The sequence below is a fragment of the Convolutriloba macropyga genome, chromosome 3 (assembly GCF_964194025.1).
Source record: "Convolutriloba macropyga chromosome 3, txConMacr16.3, whole genome shotgun sequence".
Lineage (NCBI taxonomy): Eukaryota > Metazoa > Xenacoelomorpha > Acoela > Convolutidae > Convolutriloba > Convolutriloba macropyga.
The window spans coordinates 8216972-8239485 of NC_134470.1; the positions used below are offsets into that span (position 1 = coordinate 8216972).

At 35.1% G+C, this 22514-nt stretch overlaps 3 protein-coding genes across 3 annotated transcripts in view; 1 reads left to right on the forward strand and 2 right to left on the reverse strand.

Moving 5' to 3' along the window:
• The window catches only part of LOC142336207 (uncharacterized), an 84846-nt gene extending 74514 nt beyond the window's left edge, over positions 1-10332 (reverse strand). Inside the window, exons 1-2 of the mRNA XM_075384867.1 lie at positions 10224-10332; positions 9136-9440 (exon numbers count right to left, since the gene is read on the reverse strand). Coding sequence (XP_075240982.1) covers positions 9136-9396 — 261 coding nt within the window. The 5' untranslated portion in view covers positions 9397-9440; positions 10224-10332. The remainder of the gene's footprint in view (positions 1-9135; positions 9441-10223) is intronic.
• The window catches only part of LOC142335904 (uncharacterized), a 534872-nt gene that overhangs the window by 489365 nt on the left and 22993 nt on the right, over positions 1-22514 (reverse strand). The gene's annotated exons all lie outside the window — the stretch shown is intronic.
• On the forward strand, positions 18748-20274 carry LOC142336211 (uncharacterized). Its single transcript, XM_075384871.1, has 3 exons — positions 18748-18759; positions 18804-18896; positions 20218-20274. The coding sequence occupies exons 1-3, from the start codon at positions 18748-18750 to the stop codon at positions 20272-20274; spliced, it is 162 nt and encodes a 53-aa protein (XP_075240986.1).

The following is a 22514-nucleotide window of genomic DNA, read 5'->3' on the forward strand; positions in this document are numbered from 1 at the left end:
GCAATGTTTGAGCGTTCACCTAGCTACTTCAAACAGTTCCAGAAACAGTTCAAATTTTTAGTCACTAATGAAAAAATTAATTTGTCAAGCGTGAAAATTTTGCAGTGTGTTCTCATTTTGATTCAGCATTTTGTCAGTGGACAACAACAACAAAATCTACTAACCATTTTCATGTTCTGATAGACACATCAGAAACAGCAACACTTTACGATGACATTTTTAAAGGAAACAAAACTTTCCCCGTATCTTGTCTTTTCACAACTTTTCGATACTTGTTTTCATCTGCAACCGATTTGGAGACAAAAGGCGATGTATTTTTTAATTGAAATTAGCGGTTGATTTTACCATTAAAAACGAAGAAAAACCTGAGTCTGCAGCAACAGTCCGGAAGCGCTTACCAACAATTGTTAAATTGTCACAACAGCAAATGCTCCAGACCAAAACTACTGGAAACTCCAACAAAAATAATGAAAATCTTGTCGAGTCAATGGAAACAACGGTGGTGCAGAAGTCATTGCACAACATATTTTCGCCGGGCAAACAAACTCAAACTGTCAACTTCAGTAGGGAATTTTATGTAGAATTGAATCAATTTTAACTGGTCCCCATTCTGGTGCTTTTTGTCAGATTATGGACATTTTGTGAGTGGATATGGGAATTTGAATATTGATACTGATTTGTTGTTAATTCGTATTGTGTATGAAGAAAAAATTAAATTTTGAAAAAATGAATTTCTTTCAAACATTAGTAGTGTTAGATCATCATCATATGCAGAGCAAACTGTATCAGATCATTATCAGTGCAGTTAACAATGGGCTGAAAACTGAAAATAATATGAGCAATATAAATACAAAATAGACCACATAGTTTTGAGTCTCGACTTTGAATGGGCTGGTTTTCTAGAACTTGACATAGCTGAACGTCTCCTTGGGTAGAAACCAGTCTTCGATATACATCCTTATAGAACAATATTGGCTGCCCCAGGGGATAGGCAAAAGTCAACGTCTTGTTTTTGACACATAATAGGAGCCAATGTGTTCCAGCATTATCAGACGTTGATGCATTGACTATTATAAATGAATTTGGTTGCAAAGACACCCAGAAATTTGTGCTTCAGTAGCTTGCAGCGCTGAATTAAATCATTTACTTCGTCTTTGTTCATTAGTTTGTCAGTATATGGTTTTTTGACACACGTCGTGCACTGTCAACGTAAATTGTACTGGTTTTTTCGCCAATTATAAAAATTTCAATGTTGTTTGGAAGAGCCGCTGAGAACTTCAGCTCAACGGTTATTGAACTGTTTGTCACTTCGGGGAGAATAAAATCATGGGAAGCTTGTTGCGTGCCGGTTAAATCAAAAACCATAAGGAAAAGGCTGGGATACTCGCTCAGTTTAATTCCAAGACCGTTGTCAATATAAGCCAAGTTGGATATTGTGTTAAAATAACGAAATTTATCGTCATCTGTTGATATTGGACTATCCGCTACAGGCAGTCCGTTGCGATAAATATATATTTGCTTGTTAGTATATGGTTTAAACAAATTGCAAGTCTGCGGATTGGTTCCCGCAAGAAAATATCCTCTTGCTTCCAACTATGAAGACCAGCTGAAGCCAAAAACGTTTTTGTTATGGTTTCGAAGTAGGGATAAGATGCGGGACTACTTAATAAAAGTTTTTTCAATGGCTGACATAACGTCATCATTTAGCGTCATCTTGCGGACATACAAATTGGCCTCTAAAAATTTTACCTTGTAATGTTTTGCAGGGTCATCGTACATGATGACAAAATCAGCAATAGAGTGTCTGAAAGCAATGCGAAGCCTAACACCGCTAAGCAAATTTTGATCACAGGTGAAGAAGTCAACGGCAACTTTTCCAGAAAAAGCGCATTCGGCTGATTTTTTAACTAACTCTTTCCTCCTGTCAATTTCTGTTGTCGATAAGGTAGCCGAGTTCTCCTCGAATGAGTAGCCTTGACATGCTAGCCATGTGTTTTTTGCGTCCTTGTTGTGAGAAAATTCGGTCTCGATAAAACTTTTGTGCGCATAGTTTCCGTTGGCATTTGATATTTTCAGTCCATTAGCAGATACCATACAATCAGAAAACAAAGAATGTAACACATTGTTACAAAAGTATGGAGCATCAGTTTTCGCTTTGTCAGTGGGAGCTCCTGCATCGTGCTTCAAATCACCTCCAGACGCCTGAACAATTTAACATTTGATTTCGAGAAAAATCTTTTCTAAATCTATAAAATTATTCCGATCACCAGAGACTTCAAACTCTAACATAGGCCTATTTGGACAGTAGACAGGTCCCAATTTTTGGCAAAAACTTCCATCAAACGTTACTATGAGAGCTGGTTTTTCAAATAAATCCAGAGAACTGTGAGTTGCTTCTGCTGGCAATTAATTAGCGATCATAATTAACTTTGGCGAAAAAATCTGACCGACTTCTTTTCAGGGGCCTCCGAGTAGAAATGATGTTTTTCCGTTTGGTTTTGAGCTTTTGGATGAGCTCTTTGACCGACCTCTTAGTCCACGTTGTCGTAATGTTCTTTTCCGTGATCCACCAGTCTGCAGTTTTTACTGTTTTAGAAATTGTGTTTTAGAGCGCTTGCTTTGGAGATTTTTTACTGCTTACTATGTCCAGTAGCTCTGGAACACTCTGTTTCAACAGTTCCTTTCCAATACGTTTGGCAGTTGTTAGAATGATTCGACGTGCTAAGGGCGGAGCAACACGACCAATGCCCGCAGCCAAAACTCCAAAGCCACTACCTCTTTGTCGATAGTGTCCAGAAAAATGCGGCAAAGAAGTTGCTTGATTTGCGTAATATGAATCCATTTAACTTGAAAACTTTTTGAATTGTAACGTCAAGAGAACTTTTCTTGTACCCGAGAAGGGAACCAAGTCACCTGTTTCTGTTCGCAGTTCATTAGAAATGGACTGAATTGAGTTTGTCAATAGCTTTTTGTAATCCAATTTCGAAAAAACTGTTCGATGTGTTGGCTCAACTTCGCACACACTACCCTTTTTTAAACGCTGTTTTGAATCAATGACTCGTAAAAGAGGCGCTTTAGCATTACCCACGTACTGATATTCAATAATGTTTGCATATACAAATATCAAATGTTTACCAGCCAACAGATCCGCTGGTAGCTCTCCATAATAAGCTTTCGTTTCGTCACTTTTCATTAACTTATATGCAGTCGTGTTCATTTTATAGCCAATATGAATACCATTGCCATAAGGAACTCCCTCAAAACCAAGGATACTTGGAATTTCCTTGCTTAAAAACGTAATCCGTTCAAGTTTTCCGAACGAAATTTCGTATTTTCCAGAATTTCTTATTTCTCTGAAAGAAAAGTGAGGCAGTCCGGCTGTACGCTCAGTTAACGCTAGAAGTTGATTTACGTTGTCAAATGTCCCTGGAATAAACCCTAAATTTGATCCATTGTATGGTCGTAAGATAATATTGGCTTCTGCAGCCTTTTTCGTAGCTTCTTCATATTTTTTCAAGCTGAAAGCAATAAATTTCCCCTCCACAACGTTTTCAATTTTCGTTGGAAAAATAATATCACTTAACGCTACCCTCCAATCGCCAGAAATATGAATTTCATCATTAAAAGGTTTCGAAATGACGCTAGAGTGTTTGATTTGAATATTTGCATCGATGCAGACGATATAACATGTACTGTGAACTCATCTTCAAATTGATTGCGCGCCATTTTATTTGCTGTGTTCAAGAACCAGTTGTAATTCTGGCTGATAGAGTTTACCCTCTATTTTTTTCGTTTGCGGTCGGAGACAACGTCGGAATATCTGTAACCTCAAATATCTCGTCAGTAAAGGATTGTTTGTATCCTTTTCTGAACGCTTTGTCCTTTTTGACAATTCTAACAAAGTCTCCGATATAAATCTTGGATTTTTGAAGGATACTTGTTTAAGCACTTAGGGAGACCAGTCTTGGTACATTTTTCTTTGTAACTTTATTGGGGGCAAGTTTAGTGATCCGGTTAACACGTGAATTAATTGTGTTCACAAACTGATCCAATTTATCAATATAAGAGTACGTCCACTTTTCTTCAAGGTATCTGTAGATGATATTTTTTAGCGAGCGAATGTTTCTCTCTGCGAACGCAGACTTTTTTCACTAAAGCTACTGTATAAATGAATCCCTCTGTTCTCACACAAGCTTTCGAAAGCTCCAAGAAACTCTTCACTGTCGTCAACCCATACCTTTAATGGTTGTTTGCACTTGATCTTTTTTTGAAAGCTTGGGCTGCCTCTGTCGCATATTTCGTTTTCATTGGTTCCACTCTTAGATATCGTGACAGACAGTCAACTGCTACCAAAAGGTATTTGACATCTCGATTGTACTTTGCAAGTTTATCAACATGAGCTAAATCCAGAGACCAAGTTTCATTAATGTCCTTTACAATGACTCTTAGTCTTGGGAACTTTAGGCAAATTGAGCGGTATTTTGTGAAGGACGGTTTTGTTTCTAAATATGACCTCACTTTAGCCATTGACCATTTTGCTTTGTGTATGAAGTCGCTTGGGGCTACCAGAAGAAGCAGGGCCTTTTGAATAAAGGTGCACCAAGGTTTTTATCTCAGAAGAAGGGATCCCATTTTTTCGGTTCGCTCTCTTTTTTGTTTGTCTTTTTGATTTTGTCATTTTTTCCTGTTGTGGCTCGTTTTGGATTACCACTTCCTGATTGTGGACTTTGTTGGGTTGGGAAGAATTCTTGTTCACTTTCATAGGCTTGTATGATTTGCTTGGCGTAAGTGTTTGCAACAAGTTCATGCTCAATCGCGAGAACTGATAAAATTTGGGAGTATTATGTTTGATCAATTTTTTTAGTAGGTTGTTGTAGATCATACAAAAATTTGGAGACTTGTACACTTGTTGGTTCTTGATTGATGTACAGTAACTTGCTTTCCTCACCAATTGTTACTGCTTCTGATTGGAGGATAAGATCAATCAAGATTTCTGCACGTTGGCTTTTGTGTTTTTCTTTCAGTTTCACTAGTGCCATTATTGATTCAAAAGATGCGGGGGCACTTTCCGATTTTTTGTGACAATTGGATCAACTTCGCTGTCATCACTAATCGAGTCCATTTTTTCGGGCTCTTCTACTTCTTTTTCCCGCTCAGTTAACACTGGCTCTGTTTGAGCTACTCCATCTGCTCTTTCCACGCTGCCGTCAGAACTTGGCATATTTCTTTGCATGAGTGTTAGCAGAGCTGCTTTGTTTCTATAGGCTGGGTTGTCAAGAATTTCGCTTTTTAATGGTTGTTTTGACATCAACATTCGCTTCGGAATCAGAACGAATTCTTCTGCATGCATTATTGTTTTTTCAGGTAGAGATAACAAGCAAAGCTAACCGTTTTTACGAGTTCTATTTCTCTTACAAAAATTGTCTTTTTTGCCTTCAAACTTGTCTGTCTAGCTAAAATTTTTCTGAATGAACTTTCTTCGGTTTCTATGAAGTTTTTCTTAATGGGAACGTTACCATTAACTACGTTCAGGAAGCATTCGCAAAGAAAATAAATAAACTTTTTTAGTAGCTGACTTGATTAACTTTTTTAACTTGATATCTGATACTTGTAGCATTTGCTGAAGCATACATACTTCTTTCCCTTTCATCGTTTAGATTTGTAATAACAGCTTTTGCTGAAGGTAAGTACAAAAATGAGAGGCCTGGAGGCACAATATTAGAAGAGTAACGTAATGCGTCTGAAGTTTTTGGGTCTAGATCAATTAAAAAATGACCAAAAAGTTGCTTTGTTGCTAACTCGTAACTTTTTCTCAAAAATTGTGTGTTGTTGAGTTGTCGACCAATTAAACCAATTTGTTGAAGATCACGGGGCCATTCAAATTAAACAATGTGTGTTGTATTAAGATCAATCGTTGTGGACCATTTGCTCTCTGGAAACAAGTTGTGCTTCACGTAAATCACACTGAATTTTTAATGACGTCCAGCTGTCGCTAATTTAGAAAAGTCTTTATCAATAAAAATTTCTTCACATGAATCGTCAAATACCAAACGACAATCATCTAGTTCAAATATTTGCTCAAAACTGTAAAACTTTATAAATTGAATGTTTATTTTTCTCTCAAAGAACTGAAATTTAGGTTGGTCATGCTGGTAGAAATAAAATATTGATTCAAACTTGGGTGAGAAGGTGTTTTGAAGTAACATTTTGAAAATCAATGCAGTTTTTCCACAACATGAGGGGCCACAAACGGCCATAAAAAGTCTATCTGTAGTTGAAATTATTTTATTCATAGTTTCGGGTTAGGTAGAGCGTATCCAATTGTGCAAGAGAGGAGTGAAAACCAGAATGTTGATTCTTCACAATCGAGTTTAAAAAACACCAATTTGACTAAAGAAACCCCTAAAAGAAAAACTAATATGAAAATTTGCGTAAAATAAACGACCTCCAATCTTGCAACTCTAGAGTTATAAAACCGCCAAGATCGCCTTTCTTGGTGATTTTCGTCAAAAACTAAGTCAGTTATAGCTCCTCCAGCGTCAATGTTGTCCTCGGGTTGGTTCATTTGAAACAGTTTTTCAAATTAAACAATCAATTGAAGCTAAGGCTCATGCAAAATTAATTGACAATAAAAATTTCATAACAAACAAATTGCGAATTTTTATCAGTTTTTTGGTAAGCAATAGAATAGTTTGGATTCACATTGTCAGTTTTATCTCTGAACACAACTGACTCTACGTTGTTGTCTCTGATGCTCTCCTTGATTTCAGCCGGAATACTTTCATCTGTTAGAGATATCTGAACTGGTACTGCATGCTTGGGCATAGGTAAAGGGGTTAGTTTCAGTCTTCGCGCTTTCTCTTGCATAGACATGGTATAATTTGAATTATTCCAAGAGGGAAAGGTACTTTTTCAGTGTTTCTATTTCTGTGTCAGTACGGGTAACTTGTTGCTTCCTTAGCACAGTTTGACCACGAGTATCAATTTCTCTTCTTTAGCAAATGTAACGGTTAGCTGGTCTTCAGCCGTTATGTAACTGTAAACTGTCAAATTTTGAGACAAATTCACTTGAAGGAGAGATGGAGTTGTTTTTTTCCAAACGGCGACTCATTTGTCAGCCACTGGTAAAACAATTTGGCCTTCTTAGTAGCACAGTGTCTGCTTCGTTGTCGTTTGGGACAAGTTACCGCATGTAGATCACAAATTGTTATGTCGCGATATAGTTTTTGGTTTTCAACCTTTGGACATAACAACGTCTCCAAATTGATAACGTCGTTTTGAAGTAACTTCTTCAAAGTGTCCGCTTTTTCAGTTCCTTTTGCATAAAAATCGGCAAAGCGAAAACGAAGTTGATGCTTTGAATAATTTGCTGCAAATAGCAATAGGGGTAATCTCCGCTCTCCCAAGCCAAGCCATGAAAAAAATTTGAAACCCACTGGTAAGACTTTTGTTCACTTGGGGAAAGTATATTGAAGGAACTTGGGGGTCGGAAAGAAACTGTATCGCTGTAATTATGAGTACATACAGAAAGCTCTTTGATTATAAAACCCAATTTTTTATGTCGAAAGCCTTCAATATCAAGAACAACTGGTCGCAGTTTCAACATTCTAATAAACTGAGCAAATTTTTCTTAAAAGTTTTCACATAGAGGCAGAAAGCTATGCCTGTCACGTGACCGAGATACTCATTTGTGACTGGACAGGGCAAGACATAAGAATAACCCGGTCATTTTTTGCTGTGTTCAAAGACAAAACCAGAAGCGTCATGGAGAATAGCATGCAATCTTAAAATTTTGTATGATTTGAAATACTTCTCAAGTGTAGAATTGTCAATGCCAATGAGACCACCATAGGCTCTTAACTTTAAAGCAATATCCAAATCCAGATCAAGATCCAGGTAAAAACAAGTTGCTAAGAAATACAGATACCTTTAACTATACCCTGAATATTCTTTTTTCATCAAGATTTAGCTCGTTAATACTTTTCAAATCTAACGTTGCAATCGTTGCCATTGAGCGCTCCTTGTGAAATGACACCTGAAGCCTAATCACCCAAAATTTGTTGTTAAGCAAATAGATGGATACATAGAAAACAAAAACAACCTGAGAAAGAAATTGCAATTTAATCCAACCAAACCTATTTCAATGGTTTTCAACCATGAACCGTTTACGATCTCCCCCATCTTTCCAACCCTATACTGTTATTCCCGCTTAGGATAATCCCGTTTAATTCCATGTTTATTCATCGTAAAAATACCCGCTTGAAATAACCCCATATATTCCCATGTTTAAGTATCGTAAAAAAATACCCATTTTAAAACCCCCTATATTCCCATGTTTAAGTATCACAGGATCACCCTCTCAACATGACCTCCTGAAATCACATATTCAAGATCCTAGGAATGCCCACTCATAATCACTCCCTATATTCCCATGTTTAGTGTCGCATGAATACCCCCCCCGCTCTTAACGCTCTTATTATTTACTACTAGCAGGCTAAACATGAATATAATTTCCTCCAACAGAATAGCTCTTAACAGCTGCATCGTCCTTTCATACGGAAAAAATGGTATTTTTCAGATTCGTATACGTTTTGCTTCTACTTTCTCCAAAAATTTCATATGTCAAAACTAGTTGGGGAAGACATTCTCTCTCTCTCTCTCTCTCTCTCTCTCTCTCTCTCTCTCTCTCTCTCTCTCTCTCTCTCTCTCTTGCGCTCTTTCTCTCTCCCTCTGTCTCTCTCTCTCTCTCTCTCTCTCTCTCTCCTCTCTCTCTCTCTCTCTCTCTCTCTCTCTCTCTCTCTCTCTGTATGTGTGTGTGTGTGTAATTGTTTGTGTGTGCGTGTGTGTGTTGCTCGCTCGCTCGCTCGCGCGCTCTCTCGTTCTCTCTCTCTCTCTCTCTCACACACACACACACACACACACACACACACACACTCTCTCTCTCTCCCTCTCTCGTGTATGTGTGTCCACATTTTTTTAAAAAAAAATTCAATTTAAGATCTCAATCCCGAGCATTACACATATTTTTTTCTTTGCTAACTTTTTATTTTGGTGTCTTTTTTCGCTGATTTTCATTGAGTTTTTATTACAAAAATTAACTATCAGAAAATGATTTAACTTGTGCAGCACACTAACTTTATTTCTCACAAAAACTGGCCTTCCTTCGGTAAATTTATCGCTACATTTTTGTTCCGCCTCCAAGTACGTTACGGGACCTGCAGCAACATCGACAAGCGCAAAACAAGCATCTGGGGCAGTATCCTCCAATAATATTGCGCCAGATTCACAAACTGTTTCGTTGTCAGCGTCAACTTGTTGAACCTCGATCATCACCATCATCATCGCCACTGTCAGTAATTGCCATGCAGTCATGATCTTGTTGTGAACCGTAGCCATTATTATGCTACTTTTGAGATTCAAGGGATTTCCTTTTTTGGAACCTAAAACCAGATTGAATCAGGACCGTAAGTTCCAGCGTTGACATCTAGCCCTGGGGTCGAATAGCGGTGAATTATTCTTTTTCACCGCATTCACCGCGTTCACCGCATTTCTTACATCACTTAGTCATAATAGTCTATGTGGTGAATTTTTGTAAGAAATGCGGTGAATTTCGTGGTGACTTCTTGCGGTGAAAAGCGGTGAATTATTTTTTTTCACTGCAATAACCGCAATCACCGCATTTCTTACAAATATTCACCGCATTCATCGCATTTCTTACAAAAATTCACCCTAAAACCTCGACCCGGGCTAGAAAAAAGTAATCAACTTCATAATATGTTACTCGGACGCTATAAAGTTAATGCGTCAACCTCCAAATCGCTATCAAATAATGTTTTCGCGATCTCAACCTTTTTTCAAAGAAAATTTTGATTGCTCTCTTACTGGCTTGCTTAAATGCAATCAAATGTTTTCATTTATCATCAGTAGCTCAAAAATTTCCATATTTTCTAGCCACCCAATAACTCTGCCCAAATATGTGGGCTTAAAAAATGGCATAAAATATTGTAAATAATATTTAAAATATAATCTATTTGCCAAGATATTAATTGGCAAATTTACAATATTTTAGCTTGTTTCTTATGTGTCAAGTTTTATTTATGGGTACAATGTGAAATCAGCGCATTAAATTGTTTCGATTTTAAATCCATCAAGACAAGAATTGATACTAATTGCAGTACGCTGACATAAATTTTAGATTCTTTCAAACATTTTTTTGTACTTACTTGAACGAGAATTGATTTAAATATCTTTGCTGAAATATTGTTCAGACTCAAAATATCGCGTGATGAGAATTCTCATTTTGACATGAAGAATCTCAGTTTGAGATGGCGTCTGAAAATTAGTAGGGTTTCCTCCTGCTTTTCTGTGAAAGCCAGATGATACGCTCATAAGTTATTGAATGAACAAATGTCGACCAAGCAGGTCCGCAGAGCGTAAAATTACTCATTTCAACGATGCAAAACAGCAAAGTTGCCAAACCCAAACCCCCCCCCCCCCAACTTAGTTGGCATGCAACTTTTACGTCCACTCGCCCAGGCGCACGTGCTAATTTTTTATATGGTATCGTGCTATTTAACAAAACATCATTTGTATGTGCTGAAAGGCATAAAATTTTTGGGCGGAACAAAAACGCTGGTGCCGAAACAGTCCGGGGGAGGATTTTCCCGGAAAATAACGGGGAAAAATGTGTAAACAGTGTAAAAATTTTTAAAAAATTACCCCCTATTTCTCTGCTTAAATAGCGGTGTAAGAGTGTAATTACAAGAGTGTAATTTTAAATAACAAAAGTGTAATTTTAAATAATAAGAGTGTAATTTTAAATAATAATTGCACTTTCAATTTTCGTTTACCCTCTTCATATTACATCTTTAAAATATTTTTACACTCTAATTATTACACCTTAAAATTATTACTACACTCTTCCACTGTCAATTTTAAAATTGCACTCTTCACAATTACACTCTTACACCGCTATTTAATTGGATAAATATGGGGTAATTTTTTTATTTTTACACTCTTCCACTCTCGATTTTATTTTACACTCTCCAAAACTACACTCTTACACCGCTATTTAAGCGGAGAAATAGAGGGTAATTTTTTTTTACACAATTTACACTCATTTTCCCAGTTAAAAAAACGGAATAAGAGTGGACTTTTTTTACTTTTACACTTTTTACACTCTTTTCCCCCTTAAATACACAGGAATCCGTTTTCTTACACTCCCGATGAGTAGCGGTGGAATAACCCAGAATATATCCGATACGTTTTGAAAAGATAAATTTCTTTGTATTTCGTAACTTTGGAAATTTTCTCTTAAGCAAAAGTTTCGACATGATAAAGCTGGCAAAAGTAAACAATGAACAAACTTCTGACTCAAAAATGGCATTATATAATATGATAAAGATAATCTGACATTCAAAGTAATAATTCTTTTGAGAAATCAGCAATTAACTTCAATTTGGATGTTGAATTAGAGGCTGCTGCTGAGCACCATCTGATATGGAAACTGGGATCCATTCTATTACTGCCCCAATTCCAAAGTGTTTTTATGTCCCCCCAATTACAAATCATGTATAGCATGATTTAAAAAGTTACTATGTAAGAAATTAGCATGTGCTCCTGGGATCGCAAATGATACACTATGGTACCAAAAAGCTACGTACAGCATCATTTCTGTTTTAAAGCATGATTCGTGTTTCATAAGCATGATTTGCGGAAGGCGTGAAAAAAGTTGTGAAATTTAGAAGTTTTAAGAGAAATTTAATTCTCATTTTCTACGCTTAAACAGAACAGCTTTGTTCTTTCACTGTTTGCCAAGTTGTTGCGCTACGATATGTCGGATTTTCATGTTATAGAATACAAAAGTAACTCAAGTTTAAACCAAGATCAAGTGCACACTATGCATACAAAGGTTACGAGGCCCAAAATTTTCAGAAAAATCAGAAAAAAAATTAGTTACCGATGTTTTGAAAGATCCCAAAACATTACTAGAGCGCAATAGTGGTTCATAATGCTTTCTCTTGCTACGATACAATTTTCAGAGGTACAGTTAGATGAGTGCTCAAAAAATATGGCGTTTTATTTAAGAAATTCTCCAAAAAATTCCTTGTTAAGTGACCAAAGAAGCTAAACGCTATCGGTTATTTGAAAAAATACGAAGGAAAAAATGCATTTCCTGGACATTATTTTTCAACATGATAATGCTCCTGTGCATAAATTGAAAATTATCGGCAATTTTTTCCAAGAAAACGAGTAGAAAAAACTGGAATGGCAGTGAAATGCAAAATTATGGGCGATTTTGAAGCAACGATTACGAAAACAGAGTTTTTTTTGGGAAAATTTAGGAGAAAAAGTGTATGTAATTTGGAATGAAATTGAACCAGACGTCGTGAGAAACCTGTAAGAAAACTATACCAAACGTCAGCTAGACGTCAAAAAAGTTGTAATGACGCGTTATTAGAGAACAGAATTTGAACTGAATATGTTATATTATTTGATGTTTGTATAGCTTTTTAAAAAATCTTTAGGTGTACGTAGCTTTTCGGTACCATAGTTTACAAAGCCACAAAAGACTACGGATCGACCGATATTGGATATGAAAAGACGGTAGGTTGACCGATATGGGATATGAAAAGACTGTTGGTCGATAAATGAAAAGACCATGGTCGACTGATATTGGGTACAGAAAGACCGTTGGTCGACTTATGAAAAGACTTCAGGTAGACCCTTTCTAGGAGGTCGACTGTGTATTTAAGGAAGGGAAATACCATCCTAGGTCTATTTGATAAGTCTTTTCATAAAGTCGAACTCTCAACTGGGGGATTATTTGCTAGGAAAGTATAGTTTGGGCTGGATCAATACTGATGATGTTTATTCTGACATTTGAAGATGTCAATTTCGAGTTATCAGGTGTGAAGCCATGTTTATGTTGTTTAAGAACTTACTCAGGAAAAACATTTAGCAGTGCTCTCCTATTTCAGTTATTGCTCTCATTTTTCTCTGATCCGTCGAAGCAATTTTTCTGACGATCAGAGAGCCGTAAACCTAATAAATGTCCATATTTAACTATTTCTTTTCACATGAGACATACTTTTCACAATGAGACATACTGATTTGCCAGACAAATCAGAGATACTAATTAGATATGTAACAGCAGTTTGATGCAGATGTATTGGCGCCTTTTTAAAAAAAATCAGAACTCAATTCTCTGTCTTTATTCAAGTTGCTTTTCTGTCCGAATGAGCATTATTGTTCCTACCCACTTTAGTGGGGGAGGAACAAAATACTCAAATTTTGGCCGATCGATATAATCATCGTAGAGAGTTGTGAGTGGTATCGTTTAAAAGCCCGTCCAGCGTAGAATATGGAATCAAAAAAGATTTTTTCAATTTTCGCTTTATATAGGAAGTTATCGAGGTTTCTTGGGACAAAGCATTTTTTAAGTTTGATATTTGGATATTCGCTAGTTCTGAGTTTTCTGTGTTCTTTCCATCTTATCACAGTAATGAGTTGGTCCAACTGGCGCTGTTAGTTTTGTAGTCGTCCAACATATTATGGATAACGGCAGGTGTCAATTGCTTTACGTATAAAATAGCCTTCCGAATGAGCCGAGCATACGAAGTGGTTTCAATCAATTTGAAATTGGTTTGTGACACAAAGAGAGAATTGTATTGTTGAACTTTGCCCTTTCTGCTCTTTATTATGGAATTCCTTCTTCAATTTTTTATTTCCTTTTTTTAAAATCCATTCATCGAGTTTTGGTCGTAATTAACGTTTGCTAGTATGTGTTTTTGGGTGTGTCTCGTCCAGTACTCTCAATACTGGCAAGTCTCATTGACTCTCTAACCCAGCTTTTTTTCACTTAATTGTTTGCTGAAAGATATGAGAGTTTCTGAACCTTTTCTTTCTCTTCCTCATTTGGTAGGCTAATAAATCAAAACGTGATGGGGCGGGGTCGAAACCTCATGTGCAAACGCAGATTACCGAGCCTCTTTGTTTTCATTTATCATCAGTGGCTCGAAATTTGCCATATTTTCTATCCCCCCAATAACACTACCCGAATATGTTGGCTTAAAATATGGCATAAAAGATTGTAAATAATAAATTTTCTAATATAATCTGTTTGCCATGATCTTAACTGGCCAACTCAAGTTTATAAAATTTTAGCATGTTTCTTATGCGTCAAGTTTCATTTAAATACGGGTACAATGTGAAATCACCGCATTAAATTGTTTCGTTTTTAAACCAAAGGAGACGAGAATTGATACAAATTGCAGTACGCTGACAAAAATTTTAGATTCTTTCAAACAATTTTTTTTACTTACTTGAACGAGAATTGATTTAAGTTCTTTGCTGAAATATTGTTCAGACTCGAAATATCACGTGATGAGAATTCTCATTTTGACATGAAGAATCTCCGCTTGAGATGGCGTCTGACAATTAGTAGGGTTTCTTCCTATTTTTCTGTGATAGCCGGTTGATATGCTCATAATTTTTTGCGTAAACAGATGTCAACCAAGCAGGTCCGCAGAGCAAAAAATTTTGACAAAAGAAAACAGCAAAATTTTCAACCCCCCTTTTATTTGGCATGCAACTTTTACGTCCACTCGCCAAGGCGCACGTGCTAATTTTTTATATTGTATCGGGATATTTAACAAAACATCAATTGTATGTGGTGGAGGGCATAAAACATTTGGCGGAGAGAATGAAAACATTGGGGTCGAAACAGAATAGGTCCGATACGTTTTGAAAAGAGAAATTTCTTTGTATTTCGTAACTTTTGAAATTTTCTCTTAGACAAACGTTTTGACAAGAAAAAGCTGGCAAAAGTAAACAATGAATAAATTTTTGACTCAAAAATGGCATTATAAAAATTGATTAAGATAATTTGACATACAAACTAATAAATCTATTGAAAAATCAGCAATTAACTTTAATTTGGCTGTTGAATTAGAGGCTGCTGCTGAACACCACCCGATATGGAAACTGGGATCCATTTTGTTTCGGCCCCAATTGCAAAGTGTTTTTATCCCCCATTACAAATTATGTATAGCATTATTTAAAAAGTTACTATGTAAGAAATTGGCATGTGCTCCTGGGAGCGCATATCATACACTATGGTAGCAAAAAAGATACGTGCAACATCATTTCTGCTTTTAAATCATGATTGCTGCTTCATAAGCATGGTTTGCGCCAAGGCGTGAATAAAGGTGTGAATTTTAGAAGTCTTAATAGAAATATCATTCTAATTTTCTACGTTTAATCAGAAACTAGCAGGCCCAAAAAACATGACAAGAAATTGTTTAAACGAATCGAAAGTTAAAAAATTTCACTTTATTGGGCCTACCATCTCTTCTTGATACCATCTTTTACAGAATTGATACAACTGCAGTACGTTGACTTAAATTTTAGATTCTTTCGAACAATTGAACGAGAATTGATTTATATAACTTTGCTGAAAAAGTGTTCAGACTCAAAATATCGAGTTTTGGTCGTAATTAACGTTTGCTAGTATGTGTTTTTGGGTGTGTCTCGTCCAGTACTCTCAAAACTGGCAAGTCTCATCGACTCTCTAACCCAGCTTTTTTTCACTTAATTGTTTGCTGAAAGATATGAAAGTTTTTGAACCTTTTCTTTCTCTTCCTCACGTGGAAGACTGTTAAATCAAAACGTGATTGGGCGGGGTTGGAACATCATGTGCAAACGCACATTACCGAGCCTCTTTGTTTTCATTTATCATCAGTGACAAAAAATTTTCCTTATTTTCTATCCCCACAATAACCCTACCCAAAATATGTGGGCTTAAAAAATGGTATAAAATACTGTAAGTACTAAATTTTCCAATATAATCTATTTGCCAAGATCTTAATTGGCAAACTCAAGTCTATAAAAGTTTAGCATGATTTTTATGCGTCAAGTTTGATTTAATTATGTGTACAATGTGAAATCCGCGCATTAAATTGTTTCGATTTTAAATCAAAGGAGACAAGAATTGATACAAATTGCAGTACGCTGACATAAATTTTAGATTCTTTCAAACAATTTTTTCTACTTACTTGAACGAGAATTGAATTAAATATCTTTGCTGAAATATTGTTCAGTCTCAAAATATCGCGTGATGCAAATTCTCATTTTGACATGAAAAATCTCAGTCTGAAAATTAGTAGGGTCTCCTCCTGTTTTTCTGTGATAGCTGGATGATACGCTCATAATTTATTGCGTACACAGATGTTGACCAAGCAGGTCCGCAGAGCGTAAAATTTCGACAAATGGAAAACAGCAAAATTGCGAACCCCCCCCCCCCCTCTTAGCTGGCATGCAACTTTTACGTCCACTCGCCCAGGCGCACGTGTTAATTTTTATACTGTATCGATCTATTTAACAAAACATCAATTGTATGTGGTGGAGGGCAGAAAATCTTCGAGGGTGGGGGGAATGAAAACATTGGGGTCGAAACAGAATAGGTCCGATACGTTTTGAAAAAGAAATTTCTTTGTTTTTCGTAACTTTGAAAATTTTCTCTTAGGCAAATGTTTTGACACAATAAAGCTGGCAAAAGTAAACAATGAATAAATTTTTGACTCAAAAATGGCATTATAAAAATTGATTAAGATAGTTTGACATACAAAGTAATAATTCTGTTAAAAATTCAGCAATTAACTTTAATTTGGCTATTGAATTAGAGGCTGCTGCTGAATACCATCTGATATGGAAACTGGGCTCCCTTTTGTTTCGACCCAATAACAAAGTATTTTTATTCCAACCCCCCATTACAAATTATGTATAGACTAATATAAAAGATAAAAAAGTTACTATGTACGAAATTTGCATGGAACCGCAAAGAATTCACTATGGTACCAAAAAGCTACGTGCAGCATCATTTCTGATTTTTCGCTTTTAAAGCGTGATTTGTGCTTCAGAAGCATGGTTTGCTCCAAAAGGTGTTAAAAAAGGCGTGAAAAAATGTGTTAAATTTAGAAGTTTTCAGAGCAATATCATTCTCACATTCTATGCTTAAACAGAATCAAGCAGGCCCGCAAAAACTTCACAGGAAACTGCCTAAACGAATTGAAAGTTGAAGGAATTCATTTTTTGTTTCTACCATCTCTTGCTGGAACCCATGCCCCTTGTTCAACAGCTTTAGATATATGTTATTTTACCGATGTATTTGATTTGATTCAAAGTGCCAGCATAATTTGTTCGATTTTTTTGGTTTTGCTATCCTGTATACTCAAGGAGCGCTAAAACTTGGACAGGTAACATATTTCTACTTGATTGCATTGCGTAAAGCATGTACTTCGTTAGGCTGCATGTTAAAGGAGCGTTAAAACATCCGAGGAAGAGTAACACACGAGAGGAAAAAAGAAAAGAAAAAAGAAACGAAAGAGAAAAGACAGCAAAAAAGAAATGCAGAAAAATAGCCGGTAAATTGCCGAAAAATAGCTGTCGTTGACCCGATTGACGTACATTGGGATTGAAACAGAATAGGTAAAATATAAGAGATAGAAAGTGACTAAAGTGTCAATGTGTTTTGATTTAGTGTGTAAATTCAGCATATTCGGTTGTATTCTAAAGTTACATTTAATTCAGCCTCAAAATGAAGGCTATTAAGCATAACATTTTTGCTAGCTAGAAATCATTTTAATTAACTTTGGTAATCTAATGAACTTACTTAATGACCGGGCTCTATATAGTTATCAATTTTTTTTTTCATTTTGATCTTTTGACTTTGATTGTATTGACTGAATTACGTAATTCAAAACGTGAGAGAATTTAGAATCCATTCAGTTGAAACAGTGAGTGGAGTCAGTCAATAGTCAAGCGTAAATATCGTGACTTAAATAAAAAACGATCAAAAGATAATTGAGTTAAAAAAATCGAGCAATTAATTAATAGCCGTTGAGAGGCTGACAGTGGCTATTAAAAAAGAAAAAACACAGAGAAAAGAAGGCGGTAAAAACATAGAAGAGAGAGAGAGAGAGAGAGAGAGAGAGAGAGTTAGAGAGAGAGCGAGAGAAAGAAAGAAAAAGAGGGAGAGAGAGAGAAACAATTTATGAAAGGAAAGAAAACAGTCAAATAAGATTGAGAGAAGGAAAAGAAAACAAAAAAAGAAAAAAAAAGCAGGAAAGAAAGAGATGAACGAAACAGAGAAACAATGCAGAAAACAAACAAAAAAAGAGAAAAGAAAGAAAAAAGACAATAACGTAGGAGACAAAAGACAGAGAAACAAAAGAAAAAAAAACAAATGAAAAAAAGGAACCAAAAAAAGGCAAGTCAGAAAAAAAAGAAAAACGAGAGAAAAGAAATTAAAGAAACACTGAAACGAGAAAAAAAAAATCGAAAAAATGAAAAAAAAAAGATAATATCAAGAGAGACAAGCCGGAGAAAATGAAAAAAGGACACAAAAGAAAGGGAGAAAAAGAAAGAGAGAAAAAAAGAAACGAAAGAGATAAAAGAGATGAAACAAAGAGAGAAAAGAAAAAAGACGGAGAGAAAGGAAAGGCAGAAGGAAGAGAACAGAAATTAGATTAAAAAAAGAACAAAAAAAGAAAAGAAACGGGAAAAGACAGATAGAAAAGAAAACAAAGAAACGAAAAGGGAAAACTAAGGCAGACAAGAAGTAACAGAAAGAACAACAGAGAAAAAAGAAAAGAAATAGAATAACTAAAAACAGAACAGAAAAAGAGAAAACAAAGAAGAAAAAACGAAAAAAAGGAGAGAAAAGCAAGAGAGAAAAGCAAGATAAAAATGACAGAAAAGGTGGGAACGAGAAACGAGACTGAGCAAATAGAAACGAACGATAGAAAAAAAGAGAAACGAAAGAGAGTAAAGAAAGGCAGAAAAATACAGAGAATACAGAGAAAAGAGGAAAAAAAAGCAGAACAGAAACAAAATTAACAAGAAATGAAAGAAGGATAGAAAAAAGATAGAAACGAATGAGAAAAGAAAACATGGAAAAAGAAAATAAAAAGAACTTAAATGAAAGAGAGAAAAGGAAAACATAAACGAAACATAGGAAACAGCACAGGAAGAGCAAAAGAAAGGAAGAGATAATAATAAAAAAAACAGATTGAAAAGATAAAGATAACAACAAACAAACAATGAGAGAAAACCAAAAAAGAGAAAACGAAAGCGAGAAGAACAAAAAAGAGAGAAACGAATAGCAGAAAACAGAGCACAAACGACAGCGAGAAAAGAAAAAAAAACCGCGAGAAAAAAAAGAAAGGAATGACAGAAAAACAACAGAAACGAAAAAAGAAACCAGAGAAAAGAAATGGAAGAGGAAAAAAGAAATAGAGAAAAGAAAGAAGAAGACAGGAAAGAAAGGAAGACATATCAAAAACGAAAGAAGGAAACAAAAAAGAGAAAAGAAGGAGAAAATAAGAGATAAAAGACAGAAAAGAGCGAAGAAAAAGAAACGAAAGAGAGGAACCAAAAAGAGAAAATATAAACACAAACGAAACACAAGTAAGAGCAAAGGAAGAGCAAAGAGAAAGAGAAAGAGAAAGCAAATAAAAAACAGATAAAACTGATAAAAGTAACAAATAAACGAAGAAAACAAGACGAACGAAAAAAAGACAGAAAAGAAAGGCAGAAAACACAGCACAAACGAAAAAGAGAAACGAACGAGAAAAGAACGAGAGAAAAAAGAAAGAAAAGAATTTAACGATCGAAAGAAATTAGAGACGCAAAATAGAGAAAACAAAATGAGAAACGAAACACAGAAAGGAGAGACAAAGTAATGAAAAGCGAAAAAAAGAAGAAGAAAGAAGTAAGAAAGAGATAAGCCCGAAAAAATTAAAGAAAGACACAAAAGAAAGAGAGAAAAAGCGCAACGAAACAAAAAAAGAGAAAGGAAAGAGATAAAAGAGAGAAGAGAGAGAGAAAAAAAAGAAGAAAAGAAAGAAGACAGGGAGAAAAGAAAGGCAGAAGAAGGAGAACAAGGGTGATAAAAAAGAGAATAAAAAAAAGAAAGGGGGAAAAGAGAGAAAAGAAAACAAATAGACAAAAAAGAACAGAAAAAAACAACAGAGAAAAAAAAGAGAAAAGAAAGGCAGACACAAAAAACAGAAAAATAGAAAACAATGGAAAAAGCAAAAAAAGGAGAGAATAGAAACAGAGAAAAAAGAAAAATACAGTAAAGGAGGGAAAAGAGAAACGAGACTGAACAAACTGGAACGAACGAGAGAAAAAAGAGAAACGAAAGAGAGAAAAGAAAGGCAAAAAAAAGAGGAGACAGAGAAGAAAGAAAAGAAAGGCAGAAAAAAACTGTGATTACAGAGAAAAGAGAAAAGAAGCAGAACAGAAACAAAAACAACAAGAAATGAAAGAAGGATAGAAAAAAAGATAGAAACGAATGAGATAAGAAAACTTAAATGGGAAAAGAAAGGAAAAAGAATGTAAATGAAAGAGAGAAATGGAAAACATAAACGAAATATAGGAAACAGCACAGGGAGAGCAAAAGAAAGGAAGAGATAAAAGTAAAAAAACAGATTGAAAAGATAAAGATAACAACAAACGAACAATGACAGAAAATCAAGAGAGAAAAACGAAAGCGAGAAGAACAAAAAAGAGAGAAACGAAGGGCAGAAAACAGACCACAAACGAAAGAGAGAAAAGAAAGAAAGGAATGACAGAAAAACAACAGAAACGAAAGAAGGAAACCAGAGAAAAGAAAAGGAAGAGGAAAAAAGAAATTAAGAATAGAAAGAAGCAGACAGGAAAGAAAGACAGACAGATCAGAAACGAAAGAAAGAAACAAAAAAGAGAAAAGAAGGAGAAAATAAGAGATCAAAAACAGAAAAGAGCGAAGAAAAAGAAACGAATGAGAGGAACCAAAAAGAGAAAATATAAACACAAACGAAACACAGGTAAGAGCAAAGGAAGAGCAAAGAGTAAGAGAAAGAGATAAAGCAAATAAAAAACAGATAAAAATGATAAAAGTAACAAATAAACGAAGAAAACAAGAAGAACGAAAAAAAGACAGAAAAGAAAGGCAGAAAACAGAGCACAAACGAAAAAGAGAAACCAAAGAGAAAAGAACGAGAGAAAAAAGAAAGAAAAGAATTTAACGATCGAACGAAATTAAAGACGCAAAAGAGAGAAAACAAAATGAGAAACGAAACACAGAAAGGAGAGACAAAAGAAAGAAAAGTGAAAAAAGAAAGAAGAAGATAGAAGTAAGAGAGAGATAAGCCCGAGAAAATAAAAGAAAGACACAAAAGAAAGAGAGAAAAAGCGCAACGAAACAAAAAAAAGAAAGGAAAGAGATAAAAGAGAGAATAGAGAGAGAAAGAAGAAGAAAAGAAAGAAGACAGGGAGAAAGGAAAGGCAGAAGGAAAAGAACGAGGGTGATAAAAAAAAGAGAATAAAAGGAAAAAAGAAGGGGGAAAAGGGAGAAATGAAAACAAATGAACAAAAAAGAAGAGAAAGAACAACAGAGAAAAAAAGAGAAAAGAAGTGGAGAAACAAAAAACAGAAGAATAGAAAACAATGGAAAAAGCAAAAAAGGAGAGAATAGAAACAGAGAAAAAAGAAAAAATACAGGAAGGGAGGGAAAAGAGAAACGAGACTGAACAAACTGAAACGAACGAGAGAAAAAAGAGAAACGAAATAGAGAAAAGAAAGGCAGAAAAAACAGAGGAGACAGAGAAGAGAGAAAAGAAACAGAACAGAAAGAAAAACAACAAGAAATGAAAGAAGGAGAGAAAAAAGACAGAAACGAAAAAAAGTAAAGAAAATTTAAATGTGAAAAAAAAAACAAATGAAAGAAAGAGAAAAGACATACATAAACGGAACATAGAAAAAAGCAAAGGAAAACCTAGAAAAAGAAAAATATAAAAATAAAAAAAACGGGAGAAAGAAATGAAAATAGCAACAAGAGAACAAAGGAAGAAGAGAAGAAAACAAAAAATATAAAAACGAAAGCGAGAAGAACGAAAAACGACAGAAACGAAAAGCAGAAAACAGAGCAGAAACGAAAAAATTAAACGAAAAAGAGAAGAGAACAAGAAAGCAAGCGAAAAAATAAAAAAAAGAGCTCGGAAAAAACAAAAGAGAGCAAAAAGAGGGAAAATAATAACACAAACGAAACAAAGGAAATAGCAAACGAAGAGCAAAGAGAAAGAAAAAGAGGTAAATATATAAAAAACACAGATAAAAAAGATAAAAATAACAACAAACGAAAGAGGAAAAAATCAGAAGCGAGAGGAACAAAAAAAGGATGACAGAAAAATAAAGGCGGATAACAGAGCAGAAATGAAAGAGAGAAAAAAAAGAGAAAATAATGTAAAAAACAAGAGAAATAAAAGACGTAAAAAAGAGAAAACAAAATGAGAAACGAAACCCGGAAACGAGAGACAAAAGACAGAAAAAGAGAACATGATGAAAAACGCAAAAAAAGGTGAGAAAAGCAAAAGTGAAAAGCAAGAGAATAAATACAGAAAAGGAGGGAAAAGCGAAACGAGACCGAACAAACAGAAAAGAACGAGAAAAAAAGAGAAACGAAACAGAGA